The following is a 19,487-nucleotide window of genomic DNA, read 5'->3' on the forward strand; positions in this document are numbered from 1 at the left end:
AGAAGGAAAGACATCCCTGATCAGTATCAGTAGGAAACTAAGGTCCCTCATAAAATCATCCAAGGCTAACTTTGAAAGAAAAATAGCCAAGGATTTGAAAGATAGCCACAAAGCCTTCTTTAGCTATGTCAAGAATCTGTGGCAACTCACAGATATGCTCTGAGCTAGTGCAAAATAGCACAAAATATACTGAACCTACTGATATTACCAACATCCTGGCACCTCCCTCTCACCCTCAAAAGGGCCCACAACAATACCGGAAAAGTGTAGTGTCCCAGAAATCACAGAAGTACAGGTGAAAACGGCCCTTTCAAAAGCCAAAAGCAAAGCATCAATGGGGCCAGATGGTGTCCCAGGCTGCATCTTGAACGAACTACAGAATGAACACCTAAACATGCTGTTCAACCTCAGCCTCTCCACAGGCTACATGCCCATAGAATGGTGCACAGCAACGGTTATTCTGCTCCACAAAGGAGGGGCCACAAGTGACCCTGGTAACGATCTCCCCATAAGCCTGACTAGCCTGGTCTGCAAGGCTATGGAGCACATCATCATGGAACTCATTAACAAAGATATTGGGAACCTCCAAACACTTGACCCGACCCAGTTCAGCTTTAAGGGCAGATCATGCCTACTAAACCTGGTTGACTTCTTCAAGACAGTCACCCCATAGACGAGGGAAAGGTGGTTCACACAGCCTACCTTGACACCATTCCTCACTTGGGTATTATAGAAAAAAACTCACCAGCCTGAACATAACCCCCTACGTCACAAGATGGATTGCCAACTGGCTTACAGACAGAACTCACATGGTAAGAATAGCGGGCTCCAGGTCCGACTCTAAACCAGTCACAAGTGGTGTCCTGCAAGGCTCGGTTCTGGGACCCCTACTGTTCAGCATATATTTCTCAGAAGTACGGGCAAACACAGGAGGACTATGGCTAACCAAGTTCGCCGATGACTGCAAACTGGGAGCCATAATTGACTCTCCAGCTGACATGGACATCCTTTAAAAAGGTCTTACTGAGACAGACACCTGTTGTCAAAGTCATGGCCTCAAGCTAAATGCCAAACAATACATAGTCATCCCGCTTGGAAAAAACAAAACACCCACGAATTACCACATAGGCGGCAGCCCCCTTAATACAGAAGAGGTAATAAGAGATCTGGGGACCCAGGTAGATAGTAATCTCTCCTTTGACAATCATATTGCCAAAGTAGTTAGGAAATTCTTCTATGTGGCCCATCTAATTACTAAGGGGTTCATATCTAGAAATAAAGAGGTTATAGTGCCCCTCTACTTGTCACTCATCAGACCCATCATAGAGTACAATGCCCCATTTGGGATGTACCTCACAAGACACTTCCAACAGTTGGAAATACCACAAGCCTCACCAAGAGGATTACTGGCCTCAAACATATATCCTATGCAGCCCGACTGAAAAAACTCAAGCTGTACTCAGTGGCATATCGCTTACTCAGAGGTGATCTCCGTCTGACTTACAAAGCCATGTCCAACTCAGAATTGATGGACATGCTCCACCTAAAGAAATCCAAGTCACTGCGAGCCACATGCTCTAGTGAGCTAAACCTCACCACAACAATAAATAGAACATGCTGGAGGGATAGATTCCTGTGACAGAGACTCCCCATGCTTTAGAACAAAATTCCTAACTACATTAGGCAGAGCCAGTCACTAACACTCTTCAAGAGAAGCCTTGACGAGTGGATGGGTAACAGAAAATACACCCCTGGGATCACTTCATTGGCTCTGCTTGACAGAGGCTTAGTTAATTAATCAATGGGGTGGCAAAAGCCGACACACTCTAGCTAGGCTTAAAAATGCCCTCGGGCAGATAGCCTATGAACCTACATAAGGGCAGAAAACACAATGTTTTCAATTGTTTTCAAAGAAATCTATAGTTTTTATTACATTTTTCTTCATAAGATTAAGAAATTGTAAATGAAATATATCTGTATGTCTTTACTTTAATGAGGTTGTTGAACAAGGTTAGGGCATGCATGCTTATATATAAGAACGCACGCACACGCACACACACACACACAGTCACACCTAGTAAAAATGGAAGGCATGGCATCTTTTGTTTTGGACCAGTACACACTAAGGATAAAAAAGAAAGGCATGGCATCCTTTATTTACGACCAAAGGGCTGGCATTTGTAGTAAAACTAGGTTTTGACTCTGGGTGGCATCTTCTGACTTTCAGAAGGTATGTAGTTGTAAAGCACATTTGCCTCTCTAGCTCCGCCTTACTTGTTTCCTGTTTCTAGCAGTTATAACTGAGGTAGAGAACTGATAGCTTAGCTGTCACATACTTAGCAAGTTAATATGTTCCGGCTTGCTCTGCTAACTGTTTTCACCTTCATTTTTCAAAGTAATGCAGATTTTTTTCCTCCACAGTTCAACATAAGCCTGGACGTGAAACCTGAGCAGCGATGGGATCCTCTGATAGAAAGTTTTGACAAGGAGTTCCTGAGAAAAAGTGCTGCTGACATAATCAAGTGAGTACAAAGTTATACTGTGTGTACTTCTGCACTGATTCATTTCATGTCATGGCCCATTTTCATACCAGTCGGGAAAGGCACAGAACAAGAATGACAACTACATTTTCAGTTTATGTTGCTCCGCTAAACTTGACACAGGGAACATTTCCTAATCATGTGCTTTGTTCAGATCACTTTGTTTTGCCTTTTTACCACCTGCTCCATATTTTAGTGAAGCATAGGGATTCTATCTTAGAGGAAGAGGGTGTTATCTTGGAAAATGTTAACAGGACCAAGATCACTTTTAGGCAAAGGAACTGTAACTCTAAGTATGTTATATACATGGTTAAGTGCATGACTTGCCCTAGCTACTATATAGGTAAAACAGAGAGATTATTCAAAAATAGAATTTATGATCACTTATATAATATTAGAAAGAAAGATAGTAATAATGTCCTATATAGGCATGTTGACAAATGTTGGGATAGTCATTTTTTAAGTTTGCTATCGTAGAGCAAGTTTGATTTGGACTACGAGGGGGGGAATTATAAGGCTTTATTAGGACAAAAAGAAATAAAATGGCAATTATTAACAGATGCTGCAAATGAGCCTGGACTAAATGATTTTATTACTATTAAGCCCATTTTAAAGTTGCAAACCTAAGGTTGTATTATGGTATAATACTGCATGTTTTTCATACATTTATACATTGTATATTGTGACTAGATATTTAAATGTGGATTATTTAGTTTGCCCTGCACATATGGGTGAACTGAAATACGTATGTTTACTTAACCATATTTTTATACATGTTTCATAATTTTGGGTTAAGTAGTTAGAACTTCATGAAATATATTTTATAACATTCTATAACATTTGAATACAGGTCAGGATATATGTATTAATTCAGATATATGATGCTTTGGGCAAACTGTAGTAATGTTTATGTAGATACTGTGCATGTTCACTTTAATGAGATTGTATATTTTATTTATTTAATTAACGCTGTTGGCGCCAAAAATGAAGTATTTAAGTAATTAACTGAATGATGAAGTTATTCTGAAGTCCACATTGATATGGATGAAAGCGCTAAATCATGCATGTTTTTGTATGTATTAAAATTAAAATAAGAGGTTTTTATCCAGTTGTCGTATTCTTCCTGTTGGGAACCGGTACCTTTCAGTGTTATTTGCTCTGATATTATATAGTAAGAGCAAATGCAATTCAGAAAATCTCATTAGTAAATGTAAAAGTATTGATTTTAAGTGAAACTGTAAGACAGTACGTGGGATTCTGAAACATTTTGTCTTCATGGCCAGCCAGCACTTGTATGTAACAAGCAGCCATGTGCAAGGTGTCTTCAAGGCACACGCATACACACACGCATACACACACGCGTGCGCACACACACACGCGCACACACACACGCATACACACACGCATACACACACACACACATAATGTAATGATAATGAGTAACACTATTAAAATGAGGGACTTGATAGATGCAAATGAGTGTAAACAATGTGGCAGAACAGTTCGGAAATGTATATATTGTGTAGCTGCATGTGTGAGCTCTATAGGAACTGAGCACTATAAAATCTTGGAGTTACAGGAATTGAATAGCAGAGCAATCTTTGGAAGAGCTGCAGCATTAACAAACCTGTATATGCAAACAGCCTGTATTCACTACTCACAGTTACAATATTCTGTGTCGTCATCCTTGGAGGCTCCATTCATGTCTCTTGACACTGAAATTGTATACTGGGTACTGTCTGGAGAGAGTTACCATGCAGGAGCTGCTTGAGATGTGTTGCCCTCATCTGCAGGACCATGGGAGTTGTGGATTGCGTGGTTTTAAGAATATTGGCCTAGGGAATCTTTCAGTGATTAATGTGGGAACGGGTTAGGGATATCCCAGGAATGTGCCTTAAAGATACTTCACCATTTCCTCATTTCCTCAGTGTAATATGGGGAACTAGATGTGGTTTCTTTGTACTACATTTCAACTGCCATATTGTCTGTAATGCACAAGATCTAATTAACAATGTGTCTGCAGGCCACCCAGGCAGAACCCATTACTTCAACATATGTCACATGTATGAGAGATGTCATATGTATGTCATATTGTGAGAGCCAGTTTCCTCAGGGTCATGTTGTTAGCAATGCTGTATATGCCCTGGAGCTATGATTGATAACACTTATCAGACGTCCATAGACTGACAGATAATAGGTAAACTATACCCTTTTGCAAACCTGGGTCATTGTTGAATGTGTATTTGGCCTGCTGAGGGCATGTTTTTGCTGTCTATCTATATCTGGTGCCTTGCAGTATGACCCTTCCACATGCAGGAAGATATTCTCAGTATTTGTGATAATACGTAACATAATACTGAGAAAGCAGTTGCAGAAGGGAGTGCGCTAGCAAGAAGAACATGTCTCACCGTACCAGTCAGTGGAGGATGAGTGAGCTTGATGCGGAGATAATGGCGGAGCCAGCAGCAGGTAAAGGTGGGAGCAGAAAGCAGCAGCACTGGTAAACAGGCAGTAACTGGTCCTTAGCTACGGCCCATATTAAACCACATACAGAACATAAAAGTGATGCACAAAAACTTACAATTAGACTGTGCTTACCTCTGCACAGACTGACCACAGTTTACATCATATGATTGAGACCTTATGATCAACAGCCTAAAAATTCAAAAGTAAAACAAAAGCAAGTCTTTATTTTTACAGGGGAACAACCACCCCTGCACCCCCATGTGGGGTCAGCACCTCCACTCCCCCTCCAAATTATAAATACCAATTCCAAGATGGAACTACAGTGGAGAAAAGGGTAAATCGCCTGATTCCCATTGTACCACAATATACACAGAAGTGCTTCAATGGCGAATTTATCATTTTCACCACTGTAGTTTGTTTTCAGATTTGGTATACATAATTTGCAAAGGGTGTAGATTTGTTCTTTTTTTTTTAATTTTGAGTTTTTGGAAACTAGATCATATGGTCTCAACCTTATGAATTTCGAGTTTCTGAAAAGTTGATGATATAATATAATATAAATCTGTACTTCAGACATAGGCTACCCAAATGACAAGCTGCAGAGGGGAGGTGACAGTTATCATCATCTGCACACAAGAGGGATGATATTCTAACTGAAATAAACTTTGTGCTGTGTGTGTATGATGTGGGTTGGGGCGACCTAAGATAAACTGCTCAGAGAGCACTGTTACCATCTGTGTGCATGTGTGTGTGTGTGTGTATGTAACTGGGTATTACAGATGTAAGTGTGCTAGTCTGAGGACACAACCTAAGTAGATTTTGTGGCACTGTTGATAGGTCCAGAGCACCCACAAGACAAGTGTGGGGAATACCAAGCAAGACTCCATCTGTAGAAGCTTCCTCTTCTTAGAGGGTCACAGGCAATAATAAGCCATTACCTAGAATTAGGTGTGCTGCATGAAGGTGAGTTGACTTGTATCACATGTGCCCATGGCATGAGCCCTACACCCTTTTGGATGCCTGCGTCTCACCCTACTTATCCATAACAGGTGGTGAGGTGGAAGTGCTGGCACTACATCTGAATACCTCCCACACCCATGGCAGCCTTCAACAATTTAAGCAAAAGTTCATAGATTAGCAATAGGCTAACTGCTTCTGAGGGCCATTTTAAGTCAAGCCAATTATCCAATTTGGTGCTTAAATAAACCTATCCTGTTTAGATCCAACTTTCCCATTCCAAAATCTATATTAATATTTAACTCTAGAGATAACTAATAAAATTATACCACATATGTTTGGAGCAGATCCATGGCTGGATTAAAGCTTTAGTAGTACAGGAGGCAGTTCTGTGATAATCTAGTTCCCATCCATTGATCCAAGTTGTGCCTGAATGTGGACAATGATGAGTTATATTTTATGTGGTTGGGGAGTCTGTTCCAGAGCAGTCGTATCCTCTGCAAGATTATACTTTCCCTCCAAACCATTCTATTAATGTTGTAGAAGATGTTTAGGTCCCTGGATCATGTAATTCTGGTACTATTTGACTGGCTGAGGTGAAGTAAGCCCATGAGTATTGGGTCGGAGAGTGCCTTATATACTACACATAGTTCACCTCTTAGCAGTGTGTAAGAGATGTGAGTATTGTAATAGGGCTTTGAGGCAGTCCATGTAAGACATAATGTTTAGACCTTATATCCTTTTATTAAGATGTCTCTGTGGGAGCTCCAGTTGATGCACGTATCTGAACAGATACAAGGCCAAAAGGGACATCATACTCAACGGTTGGCCTAATGAGGACTGAGTAAAGAGGAGCAATTGTCCTTCCTGGACCTAGAAACAATCTCCTTGTATATGAGCTGTACAATATAGAAGAACTTCCAATGTACAGTGACTACATGTGTCGAAAGTGAGGTCACTCTCCACATAAGTTCCCAAATACTGAACTACTTAGAGGTGTGTTGTAAATGTGGTAATTCTCAGGGTAGTCAACTTCCCAGAAGAAATGATAATGCACCTTTTGGCATTTAGCTTTAGTCCATGAGTCTGGCACTAGTTATTTGCTTGGGACAAGCCTGTCTCTAAGATGTACGAATCTTTTGGGAATTTGATAACTGCTCCTAGTTTGCAGTCATCTGTAAAATTAGTTAACCAGAGCCCTTTGGTATTGGCTTTAACTTCTGAGAAGTAGATGCCAAACAGAAAAGCTCCCTACAACGAACCTTGGGGGGACTCCACTGTTGACTGGTCTTTTATAAAGGTAGCTTCCCCTATTTTGATCTCCTGTGCCCTATCTATGAGCCATTTGACAGCACAGTTGGTAATTCAGGGGTTTATTCCTAGTTTATTAAACTTTTCTTCTATGCCTGTATGGGGGATTGTGTCAAAAACTTTGGTCAGGTCAAGGTAGGTAGTGTGTACTATTTTACCTTTGTCCATTGCTTTGGTTACCTTTTTAAAAAAGTCCACTAGGTTGAGTAAGTATAACCTGCCACTGGTGAATCCAAACTGAGATGAATCCACTGTTTGGAGGTTCCCTCTGTCCTTATTGATTAATTCCATAATAAGTCTTTCCATGGCTTTGCATACAAGGGTGGTCAGACTTGTTTCTGCAATTGCTTGGGTTGGTGGAAGGTCCTCCCTTATGCAGGGAACTAATTGCTGCTCTTCTTTATTCACTTGGTACAAAACCTGTTTGGAGGCTGAAGAGTGCTGTTAAGGGGTGTGGTTAAATCTTGCATCCTAGGATATTATTAGGAGCTATCAATTCATTTTTTCTATTGATAGCATTTTCAGGACTTTACCTTGTGATAGCTGGGGGCAAGTTGGTTTCAGATATTTCTTGTGAGACAGATGCATGTGGAAGGGTAAAGTCTGAGTTGAATTTATCAGCCAGTATGTTAGCTTAATATACATATACAACTTCAGTGCTGTTAACACTATTTGCAATCAGCTTAGCACATTCCTGTGCTGTGCTTTTTGGAGTACAAAAATGGCTAAAAAAAGATAGTCCCTGCTTGGGTGGCTATTTTTGCCTCAGACTTGGCTTTGGTAGGTTTAATTAAGCATGAATTGCTTGTTTAATTTATGATGAGGGCTCTATCATTTTGGGTGTTACTCTTCTTACTTTTAGCCAAAATTCTCTTCCTTTTATTTTAAAGTTTGCTGATAATTAAAATTCCACCGGGGGTTTTGTATTTGTAACTTACCCTGTGCTTGCTCTTGTTAGGTACAGCTGCATCTAAGTAGTGGTTTGTGTAGCAGAGCTAGAGTAGTGCAAAAGGAGCAACTGCCCTGGGCTCCAAGTGTAAGGGGGTGCAATTGGCTAGCCATCATCCCGTTCACTCCTTAGTGCAATACTGGCTTTTCAAAGCCGGTATTGTATTTGCAGTTAAATCTCAGTGCTGTAGCACTCTGTGTGTGGTCTAAACTGTACCAATCAGTTTACTACAGTTTAAAAGTAAAAACAAAAATCTTTTTTTCCTTTACTAAAACCGGAGTACAGTAGCACTCTGTGCAAAGTATAAACTGTAGCAACTGTTTCCTACTTTGTAGTAAGCAGTTTGTGACAATTTCAAAATAATTATTTTTTAAATTGAAAGGTGAACATCGTAGCTTTCCCTGCAGTGTATAAATTGCAGCAACTGTTTGTTGCATTTGTGGCAAGCAGATTTCTATATTTCCAAATAAAACAAATTTTTTTTCTTCTCTCTTTTTTTTTTTTTTTTTTTTTTTTTTTTTTAACTAGACTATGAGGAAGAGGGTAGGGAGCAGGCTCACAAATGGAACCTGAATTGCTGGTGTGGGGTGGGGGTGGGGGTATCATGTATCTGGCCACCTGGTTGGTGTGCCAGTGGAAAGAATGTTCATGGGACTGACACAGGGCACTGGTGGAACCAGCAACACTTATGTATATTCAATAGTGTTAACTGGGTTTGGTGGGGATTTCAAGCTTGCTACTGTATCATTTATGAGTAGGTAGTTTGTCTTGGGGAAATTTCTAAAGGTACCAGTTTCAAATTTCAAAGGCAACAGCTTTATGGTCCAATCTAACAAGTGTTGATGATATGTAAGGGATGATGCAAGATGCCTTCATATCAGTAATGACAAGACCTAAGATGTTCCCCCAGTGAGTTCTCTAATTGATCCAGGGCATTTGTATAAACATGGTCTAGGAATCTCTGTGATTGTGCACTAGTGGTGGTATCAGTTTCCCAATTTATAGTTGGATAGTTTAAATCACCCAGCAAAATGGTATTGGGTTTAAAACTGAGTGACTCCTGTTCTTGTAAATAGGCACTATGGCTTTTTTGGGTCATAGAGGGAGTTCTATAGTTAGCCAGTATGATGTACAGGACCTTCCTGATGATGATTTGGACATAAAGAGGCTCTAGTGCAGCATGCTTCTTTGCCAGACTTGATATGAGTCTCTTTATTGATGTAGATTGACGACTCCACCTATTTTCCCCTCCTGCACAGTAGCTGTTCTAAAAGTGTGGAAGGCATTATAGCCCTGCATAGATGATATACTCTCTGCCATTTTACCTACTCACTTGCTTCCTTTTCCATCCTCCCAGTCAAGGTGAACCCTGGACAAAGGCATTTGGAATGGGTTCTGACTGGACTGGGCTGCCCAAGCAAGTAGTGCTCCTCATTAACCACTGCAGACTTCACAATGGTTAAGTCAGACTCTCTTAGCAGTGGCCTGTTTTCCATCCACTAAGATAGGATATAAACTCTGGTGATAGTCTGGTACCCCTGTTGTCTCCAGACAACTTACACTGGCATACTGTTGTTCCCAGTTGCTGGCTCCCCCACCATGCTTCCTTGGACATCTGTATGCTACATAGCCCCACTGGTTACATTTAAAACATCTAATCCTTGATCCTGTGTATACCTAAACTAGTGGCATTCCCTGTTACTGGTAGACTCTGATGGGGTGGTTTAGGTTTCCCACCATGGGTTCTCTTATATCCATGTACAGCACTGGGTATCCCCTTCTTGTGCAGAGATACCCTGCTTGCTAAATAGAGATCCCCTTTTCTCCCCAGCTCATCTGCAGTTACACTCTCGGTCTACCAGCCAGATTATCATGTCCACAGGCAATTTGCTAATAGCTTATTCCATCACCAAAAGGTCTGCCAGCCTTTCAAAAGTGGTGACTTGACAACCACTCACCCACCTATGAAAATAAGTGCTTAACTCAGCAATATAGTCACATACACTTTCATCTGCTTTGTGTCTATGCTCACAAAACTTTTTTCTATAAGCTTCAAGCATTAACGTAAAACATTTCAATAAGCATTGTTTAACTTTATCATAGTTTAAACGGTCAGTATCAGACAATTTAGAAACAGCAGTCACAGCTTTACCATGGAGTAAGAGGGTCAGGAACAATACCCAGAGCCCTTGGTCAACAATATACTGTTTATATACTCTTTCAAATATATGAATAAAACTATCAAAATTATCACCCTCTGTAAACTGTGGATATACTTTCTGGGGTGCAGTTACTTCCTTCCCCATTACCTCCATGATGCTGATGAAGAGTCAGCATCTCCTTCTGATGTTGATGCTGCTTCCATAACTCTCAACCTGGAAACATCAAACATCCAGACAATGGCCCACGAAAAATAGGTACAAATCTGTATGCTGATTAACATACAATTTGCATAGATAATTATGCCCCCCCCCACTCCAGTGGAATTGTGGGATACAAACTTTCAAATGCAAACTGAAGAACAGACAACCAAAATATGGCTCCAGACCCTGTAGTAAATGGTAACCATTTTTTTTTAAATGTGTAGCAATGATGTTCACTGGGAAGGTAGAAGATGAACTTTACAATTTTGTTTTTGGTGACTTGCAGTGTGTGGGTTTTGTCGTAAAAGTAGGGCATTTAATGGTAGGCAATATTCTAATCTTAGCAAAAGAATATTATAGTTTGCTAGGACCTGCAAAAGTCATTCTCCATGGCCTACTGATCAGTGGCGTAGCTAGAGTTTGTGCCGGCAGGGGCTGTCTTTGAGTTTGCCACCCTTCCCCCCCTCACAAAATCATGATTGAATAGGGCCCTCCCATACACAGCCCTCCCTCTTGCAGCCATTCCAATGTCCCATTACTTGGTTATTTCACCCCATTTACCATAAACACTGTAATGTGCATACTGCTTTACTTCTATAATGATTATTTGGATTTAATTTAAAATTTTTATTTTACATTTTATGGCACAAACACTAATAGACATCTGCTAAACAAAGCAATGCAGTCTCACAATGAAAATAGACTTAGCATTAAAACTTCTCTGCTCTTGAAACTCACATTCATTGAAACATCATTGAAACCCACATTCAAAGAAAATGCATCTGGCCAGTGGCAGATAAAGATTACCTTTGTGCTGTTTTCACATCACAGGGCCCTTGCACATGAAACATACATCTGTTTTTTGATACACCTTCTTGATTGTATTAAATTATATTTTTGCATAATGCAGCACACTTAGAGCGAGTTTTAAATTTATTGTTTTGAACATGTTTCCAGTAAGCAATGAAACAAAATGCATGAACCAATAATGACAAAACTGCCCAATTCAGAACATTTCCATCATAAAAGTCTACTCAAACTTCTACAATCCACCAGTTTCAGTAAATATGGACAATCTCTGCAGAAGTAAAATGCATCTAAATAATTCCACATTAAAGAGATCTGTAACTAATGAAGAGGTTGCTGCTAGCAAACAACTTTATATTTCATTGTTTCATCTACAAATAGTGCCTGTTGCTCTTGAGGAATAAATTGCCTATGTTATATTAAAAATGCCAAGCTGGTAATATTGCAATAGGGATGGCAAACTGCTAACAGATTCATAGTTACTAGGTATCTCCGAAAAAGAGAACATTCTCAGGACTGCAACATCCATCCCCTTTAAAAGTACAACACAGTAAAGTATCAGCAATCCATCCACATACTGTGGGAGTAGAACCCACAGCCTTCTGCATCAAAAGCAAGCATTCTAGCTGTCATGCTACTAACAACACAAACATACATGTGATAAGCACCACTAAACTTCTCTCCCCTGAAGAACTATGCAGCACAAGAAATCTGGAAAAAGCCAAAATCTATGGGGGGGGGCAGCAAAGGTCCAAAACCAGGAACACATAGGTTAGTACTAAGCTAACTGTCCTTGCGAGCCATTTTTAAGCCTAGCCAATTATCCCTTGTGAGACTCAAACCTGCACCTTGTATTTGTAAGGCAAACACCTTAACCATTAGGCCACCCTCCCAATCCCTTTTTTAAACATTGCTTGTATAATCTTATAAAAGTTGCTAGAATAAAATGTTTTGTGTTACCGTGCATTTCCTGAAAGATAGGAAGACTGAAACCTAAATGGCTATTATTATTTAGTGAATTCAGTTATCACCGATTTGCCAGAAAAACACAACTTTTAAGAACTGACCAAAGTATGAACCAAACATTCCAGACATTCTGTGAAAATCTGGACAGTTGAGAGCTATGGTCAGAAGTGGTGGTATGGGTAGAGGATTCAGGCTCTTGCTTCTTGTACCTAAGTACAGGGTTTGAGCCTGAGTAACACTAACCACCAGGTATAACTAACTGGGGCATTTTACACACACACACACACACACACACACACACACACACACACACACACACACACACACACACACACACACACACTCTCTAGCAGCAGTTCCCACTAACTCTGGAAGCAATAACAAGCAAACTCCCCTTACTGTAACTCGTTGGCAAGCCTGAGAATTGTATTTAAAAAATTGCGCAGGCAGGAAGAACAGGACTGGACCAGAACAACAACAGTTCCAAAAGTGCTACCTGGGTGGACCATCCCATTACAGATTTTTCTATTTACTTGCAGTGTACACAGTACAGTTCTAGTCCAGAGTCCCCTTTGTTGACTCTGCTCTTCTCCCTCGCTTCTGCTGCTTCCAAATTAGAGGCATTCTGAAAGTTTCTGAATGAGTGGTACAACAGGCAGTCCTCTGCTACATTATGTTGATGTCACCACCCATACCACTGCATGTTGATGCTGTGACGTGTGGTGATGCCATCCATTATTTAAACTTGCAAATAAAAATTTTAAAAAAAGGAAAAAATTCTAGGAAAAAATTGGAGTTGAAGGGGGCCACCTGGAAATTTGTGGCACCCATTATTTTGACCTCAAAACTGGTAAATACCAAGGAATTCAGTATGGTTGAGAGGTATGTCTGTGCCTACTATGCAATTTCTGACCACCTACATGGGCTTTTACAACCCCTGTTCAATTTTTATTTTCTTGTACATGGAAATTTTCCATGTACACTTCAGACACCAACACGGGGTCTGCAGGACTGCCTATCTGCCTGTTGGATTGCTCCAGCACCCTCATTTGCATACAATTCACCTGCTTACGAGGTGATTTGCATGCCACAGACACTTCTGTGTTTGCACGCTTGTGCGCACCCCTCTGCTCTATTTACTGGATTGCACGGCTGCTTACTTTCGAGAGTGATTTTCTGTGTAGGCATAGTGGCAAGGTAATGCTACTCAGTGCTAGAAGTCTAAACCTCAAAATGCACTCTCTCGAGGCACTCCTAAAAATGGAGAACATCGATATCTGTGCAGTAGGCGAGACCTGGTTCAAGGCTCCAGACAGCACCCCTGCAATACCAGGCTACAACTCTTACCACACTTTTCGGCCACCAAACCAGGACCGAAACACTAAAGGTGGAGGAGTGTCAATATTCACCAAGGATATTCACACCACCAGGCTAGTTGTCCAACACAACGTGTCTGAAATTCTCCAGGTGCAACTAACACTAGGTAAGACTGCAGTCCAAATTGTAGCTTGCTACAGATCCCCCACCATGCCACAAGATTCTCACTACACCTTTCTAAACATACTGGGAAATATTAAGATAGAACCAAACACCCTAATACTGGGTAATTTTAACTACCCTGCCATTAACTGGGAAAACTACTCGTGTACCAACACCTTTGCCCAACGGTTCTTGGAATTCATAAATTCCAACGCCCTGGATCAACTAATCCATAGTCCCACCAGGGGCTCCAATATCCTAGAACTAGTCATTACCAACATGGGAAATCTATGCTCCACACCTATGGTCACCCCCGCATTAGTCAGGTCTGACCATAAGCTAATCACCCTTAATATCCGCATCCCACCCCCACCCCCCAGTAAGGCAACCTCCATAAAAAACTTTTCCAAAGCCAACTTCATGCTACTCAAGTCAGAAGTGACAAACTTCATGACACCCATGCAGATGGGAACTGAAAGTTCAACTGCTGAATCCTACACTAAGACACTGTACGAGCACATCCACTCATGCATGAATCGTGCCATCCCAAATAGAACCAAGATGCTCTCATCCAAAAAAAGGAAGCCAATCTGGTGGTCCCCTGTCATAACCAAACTTTACAACTAAAGGAAGAAACTGTTGCAGAAGAGGAAAATCCCAGGATGCAAAAAAACTCCCTTACCAGCCTCAGTAAGAAACTGAGATCCCTCATAAAATCCTCCAAAGCTAGTTACGAAAACAAAATTGCCAAAGATTCCAAAGACAACCACAAGGCATTCTATAACTATGTCAAGAATCTAAATGTTAATGCTCAGATCTCCTCTGAGCTAAAACAGAATGGCATTAAATATACTGATCCCAAGGATATTGCCAATATCCTAGCAGATCAGTTCAGTGCCAACTTCACCCCCCTCTCACCCCCTAAATGGACCATCTCAATACCAGAAGATTGCCAAATTCCGGTAATAACGGCCACACAGGTAAAAAAATGCACTCTCCAAAGCTAAGAATACAGCATCCATGGGACCAGATGACATCCCAGGCTGTGTACTACATGAACTACAATATGAACTGGCACATCACCTAAGTATCATGTTTAATCATAGCCTCACCTCAGGTTTCATGCCTACTGAGTGGCGCAGAGCTACAGTTATCCCACTCCACAAGGGGGGATCCACCTTGGATCCCAGAAACTACTATCCCATCAGTCTGATGAGCCTTATCTGCAAGGCCATGGAGCGTATTATCATGGAACTTATAAACAAAGACATTGGCAATCTTCAAACACTGGACCCCACTCAGTTTGGGTTCGTAAAGAGACTATCTTGTCTCCTGAACCTGACTGACTTCTTCGAATCAGTCTCCAGAGCCATAGACAAGGGTAAAGTGGTTCACACAGCCTATCTAGACTTTGCCAAGGCCTTTGACACCACCCCCCACTCTGGAATCATAGATAAACTTACTAAGCTGGGCATTAATCCCTACGTCACCCAGTGGGTTCTAACTGGCTTACTGATAGAACCCACACTGTAAAAGTAGCAGACTCCAAATCCAGCTCCAGACACGTGACAAGTGGAGTACCTCAGGGTTCAGTCCTGGGACCGCTCTTGTTTGGAATCTACTTCTCTGAAGTACAGACCAACACTAAGGGACTCTGGCTAACAAAGTTCGCAGATGACTGCAAACTGGGAGCCATTATTGAATCCCCAAATGATGTGGATACTCTACAAAAGAGCCTTACAGAAACAGATGCTTGGTGCCAGAGCCATGGGCTCAAGCTCAATGCCAAGAAATGTATAGTTATCCCCTTTAGGAAAAAACATGTACCTGTGAATTACCATATAGGTGGCAGTACACTAAACACTGAAAGTGTGATAAGAGACTTAGGGACACAGGTGGAAAGTGGTCTCACCTTTGATAACCACATCGCCACAACATTCAGGAAATCCTTCTATGTGGCACACCTCATCACTAAGGGCTTTTCATCCAGAAAAAAGGAGGTCATTGTCCCACTGTACTCATCCCTCATTAGACCCATTATAGAATACAATGCCCCGTTTGGTATGTACCTCTCAAGACATCTGCAACAACTGGAAAGGCCACAGAAATACCTCACTAAAAGAATCACAGGCCTAAAGCAGATGCCCTACGCTGACCGCCTTAAAAAACTCCAGCTATACTCTGTCGCATATCGTCTACTCAGAGGCGATCTCTGCTTAACATACAAAGCCATGTCAAACCCAGAGCTGTTGGACATGCTACACTTAAAGAAATCCCAATCCCTCAGAGCCACGTGCTCCAGGGATCTAAACCTTGTCATCACAATAAACAAAGCATGCTGGAGAGAGAGGTTCCTGACCCAGAGACTCCCCCAGACTCTGGAATAGATTGCCCATACATGTCAAGCAGAGTGCCTCTTTGGCCCTCTTCAAAAGGAACCTTAACGATTGGATGGGAGAAAGGAAATTCTCCCCTGGGATCATGTCAGTCGTCCTGCTAGACAGGGGTCCAAGGAAGTAAACAGTGTGGGAAGAAATCGCCAGGGAATTCTTATGGCTAGGCTTGTATAGGCCCTAGGGCTGATAGCCTAGTACCATCCTATGAACCACCTGGGAATATCACTGTTCTCAATGGTGGCATTGCCATAGGTGGTGAATTTGTGACATATAGGGAGATGGTGGAGATGATAGGGCTTCTGTTAGACAAACAGCTGGATGACCACACTAGCTGCCTGAAAGGCTTTGCTTGTGTCTGGTAGAGTTGCATCACTGCCCACTCCTGCCAACATCACTTTAAGCAGACCAACGTCATGGGGATAGACAGGGTGCTATTTGACCTCCTGTTGGGACTGAATGAGTGTGGTGTAGAAGACTGTACCTACCCCTCTCCCCCTATCCTGGTGTTCATGGAATTCATAAACAACGACATTGGTAACCCCCAAACTCTGGACCCCACACAGTTTCGGTTTGTGAAAGGCAGATCATTCCTCCTGAACCTGATTGACTTCTTTGAGGCAGTCACCAAAGCCATAGACAAATGTAAGGTGGTTCACACAGCCTATCTTGAATTCGCCAAGGCTTTAGACACCATCCCCCACTCTGGAATTATAGCTAAACTCACTAAACTAGGTATAAATCCCTACGTCACAAGATGGGTTGCCAACTGGCTCACTGATAGAACCCACACTGTAAAAGTTGCAGACTCCAAATCTGACTTCAAACCATTGACAAGTGGAGTACCACAGGGTTCAGTCCTGGGACCTCTCCTGTTTGGTATCTTCTTCTCTGAAGTACAGGCTAACACAGAAGGCCTTTGGCTAATGAAGTTCGCAGATGACTGCAAACTAGGAGCCATAGTTGAGAGTCCCCAAATGATGTGGACATCCTACAGAAGGGCCTCACTGAGACAGATGCCTGGTCAGAGCCATGGCCTCAAGCTCAATGCCAAAAAATGCATTGTCATCCCCTTTGGTAAAATCTCTGTACCCATGAACTACCACATAGGCGTCAGTCTAATGCCGAATGTGTGACAAGAGACCTTGGGACACAGGTGGACAGTAGTCTCGCCTTTGATAATCACATTGCCACAGTAGTCAGGAAATCATTCTATGTGGCACACCTCATCACAAAAGGGTTCTCATCCAGGAATAAAGAGGTCATTGTTCCCCTCTACTTAACACTCATTAGACCCATTATAGAGTACAACGCCCCTTTTGGAATGTACCTCACAAGGCATCTGCAGAAAGGCCACAGAAGTACCTCACAAAGAGGATTACTGGGCTCAAATAGATGCCCTACACTGACCGTCTCAAAAAACTCCAGCTTTACTCCGTAGCATATCGCCTACTCCAAGGTGATCTCTGCCTACCATATAAAGCTATGTCAAACCCAGAGCTGTTGGACATGCTACACCTAATCCCTCTGAGCTACACACTCTAGGGACCTAAACCTTGTCACCACAATAAACAGGACATGCTGGAGGGATAGATTCCTGTCCCAGAGACTTCCCATACTCTGAAACAGGCTACCCATCTATGTCAAGCAAAGTTCCTCATTAGCACTCAAGAAAAATCTTGATGTGTGGATGGGAAATAGTAAATACACCCTGAGGATCACTTCTGTGGCCCTGCTCGACAAGGGTACAGGAAAATAACTTTCTTGGGTGGTGTAAGCCAGGGAACCTTGTTGGCTAGGCTTTCCTTAGGCTCTTGGGCCAATAGCCTAGTACCTGCCTATGAACCATCTCTTGCATGTCAATGACCTTTCCTGTTTGTTGTCCAGTCCTCTCCATTATAAGTGTCCTCACTTTGCCTGTATATGTCTGACTCCACTGTCCTCCCCCTCCTTCAGTGTGTCAGCACCTCCCGGTCAGTCCTTAGTTGCTGTTATGGTTTAATGCTTGTACATGCTACCTACCTTCAGCCACCTACCACCAACCATTTAACATACCTTTGTCTTTTCTAAAAAATGGGCATCTGTCCCACAATAAAAATGTATTTATTTTATTTATTATTTTGCATTTGTTAACCGGGGGTGTCTGAGCTGAAAAGGCCCTTTTTTCAGCAGAGGCCCGGGGAGAAAAGCTCCGCATAGAAAAATTACAGGTACATTTAGACATTTTGACATGATAAATATACACACAAATTACAATAGAACATGTTTTTACAGTGGTATGCAGCACATCAACAGTTACAGTGGAGAAAACAAACAAGAAAATATTAATTTAAAAATAAAGGTAATTAATAGATTTGTGGTGCACAGCTGAAATTTGGAACATAGGTAGGATACATGTATAGTACACAGATACAGTACATACACTGTACATTAGCCAGTGTTTGTGAGTAAGAATGAAAACTGTTATCAAGTACTCTAGGTTTAGTATGTGTACCTTATCTGCTTTCACTTGCCTGGGGAGCAGTCATGGCACTGCCAACTTTGCTTTAGATGTTGCCTAATGAGGTTTTTAAAGGAGGCTTTGGACTATGTGTTTTGTATGTTAGTGGGGGCAGAGTTCCATTTTTTAGCCACTGAACTACTATATAGTTTGTCTCCAAAGCTATTGTAGCTGTTGGTGACTTCTAGTAGTAGTTTGCTTGATGATCTAAGAGGTCGTTTGGCTGAGTGTTGTTGTACTAGGTTTTTGAGGGTAGGACACTTATTGGGGAAGTAATAGATAGAATGACACAGGCAGAGCTGATTGTAGGTTAGGAGGTTGGGCAGTTCAAGCCAGTGGAGCTGTCTCAAAGCAGTACAGTGATGAGTTCTATATGAGCAATTTGCAGCAAAGCGGGCAATTCTGTTATAGCAGGCTTCCATTTTGCTAAGTTCAGTATTGTTGAGATTAGTCAGAATGGGAGATGCATAGAGTAGGGTGGCTAGATGTTGGGAGCGAGCAATGGCTGATCTTGTGTTGTTGGTAAGAAATGGTTTGATACGGTAGAGTGATCCCAGTTTGGCATGTACTTTTTTAATAGTTAAGTTGAGATGACTATCAAATTTTAGGTGGGAGTCTGGTTATTCCCAATAGCTTAGCCTGTGCCACTGGAGTGATTAAAGTAGCATTTGTGGAGTAGATAGTGAATTGACTGTTATCAGTGTGTTTTTTTAGAAGTGGTCATAATCATAAGCTGAGTTTTCTTTGGATTGATGA

General features: G+C 41.7%; 1 protein-coding gene across 5 annotated transcripts in view; it reads left to right on the top strand.

Moving 5' to 3' along the window:
* Positions 1 to 2,299: 2,299 nt before the first annotated feature.
* The window catches only part of NAAA (N-acylethanolamine acid amidase), a 775,135-nt gene continuing 757,947 nt past the window's right edge, over positions 2,300 to 19,487 (top strand). For all 5 annotated transcript variants that reach the window (XM_044061226.1, XM_044061225.1, XM_044061227.1 and 2 more), the window contains exon 1: positions 2,300 to 2,522. In XM_044061226.1, the coding sequence (XP_043917161.1) occupies positions 2,350 to 2,522 (173 nt within the window). In that variant the 5' untranslated portion in view covers positions 2,300 to 2,349. The remainder of the gene's footprint in view (positions 2,523 to 19,487) is intronic.

This window comes from Protopterus annectens, chromosome 2.part0 (genome assembly GCF_019279795.1).
Source record: "Protopterus annectens isolate FY-2018-M chromosome 2.part0, PAN1.0, whole genome shotgun sequence".
Lineage (NCBI taxonomy): Eukaryota > Metazoa > Chordata > Ceratodontiformes > Protopteridae > Protopterus > Protopterus annectens.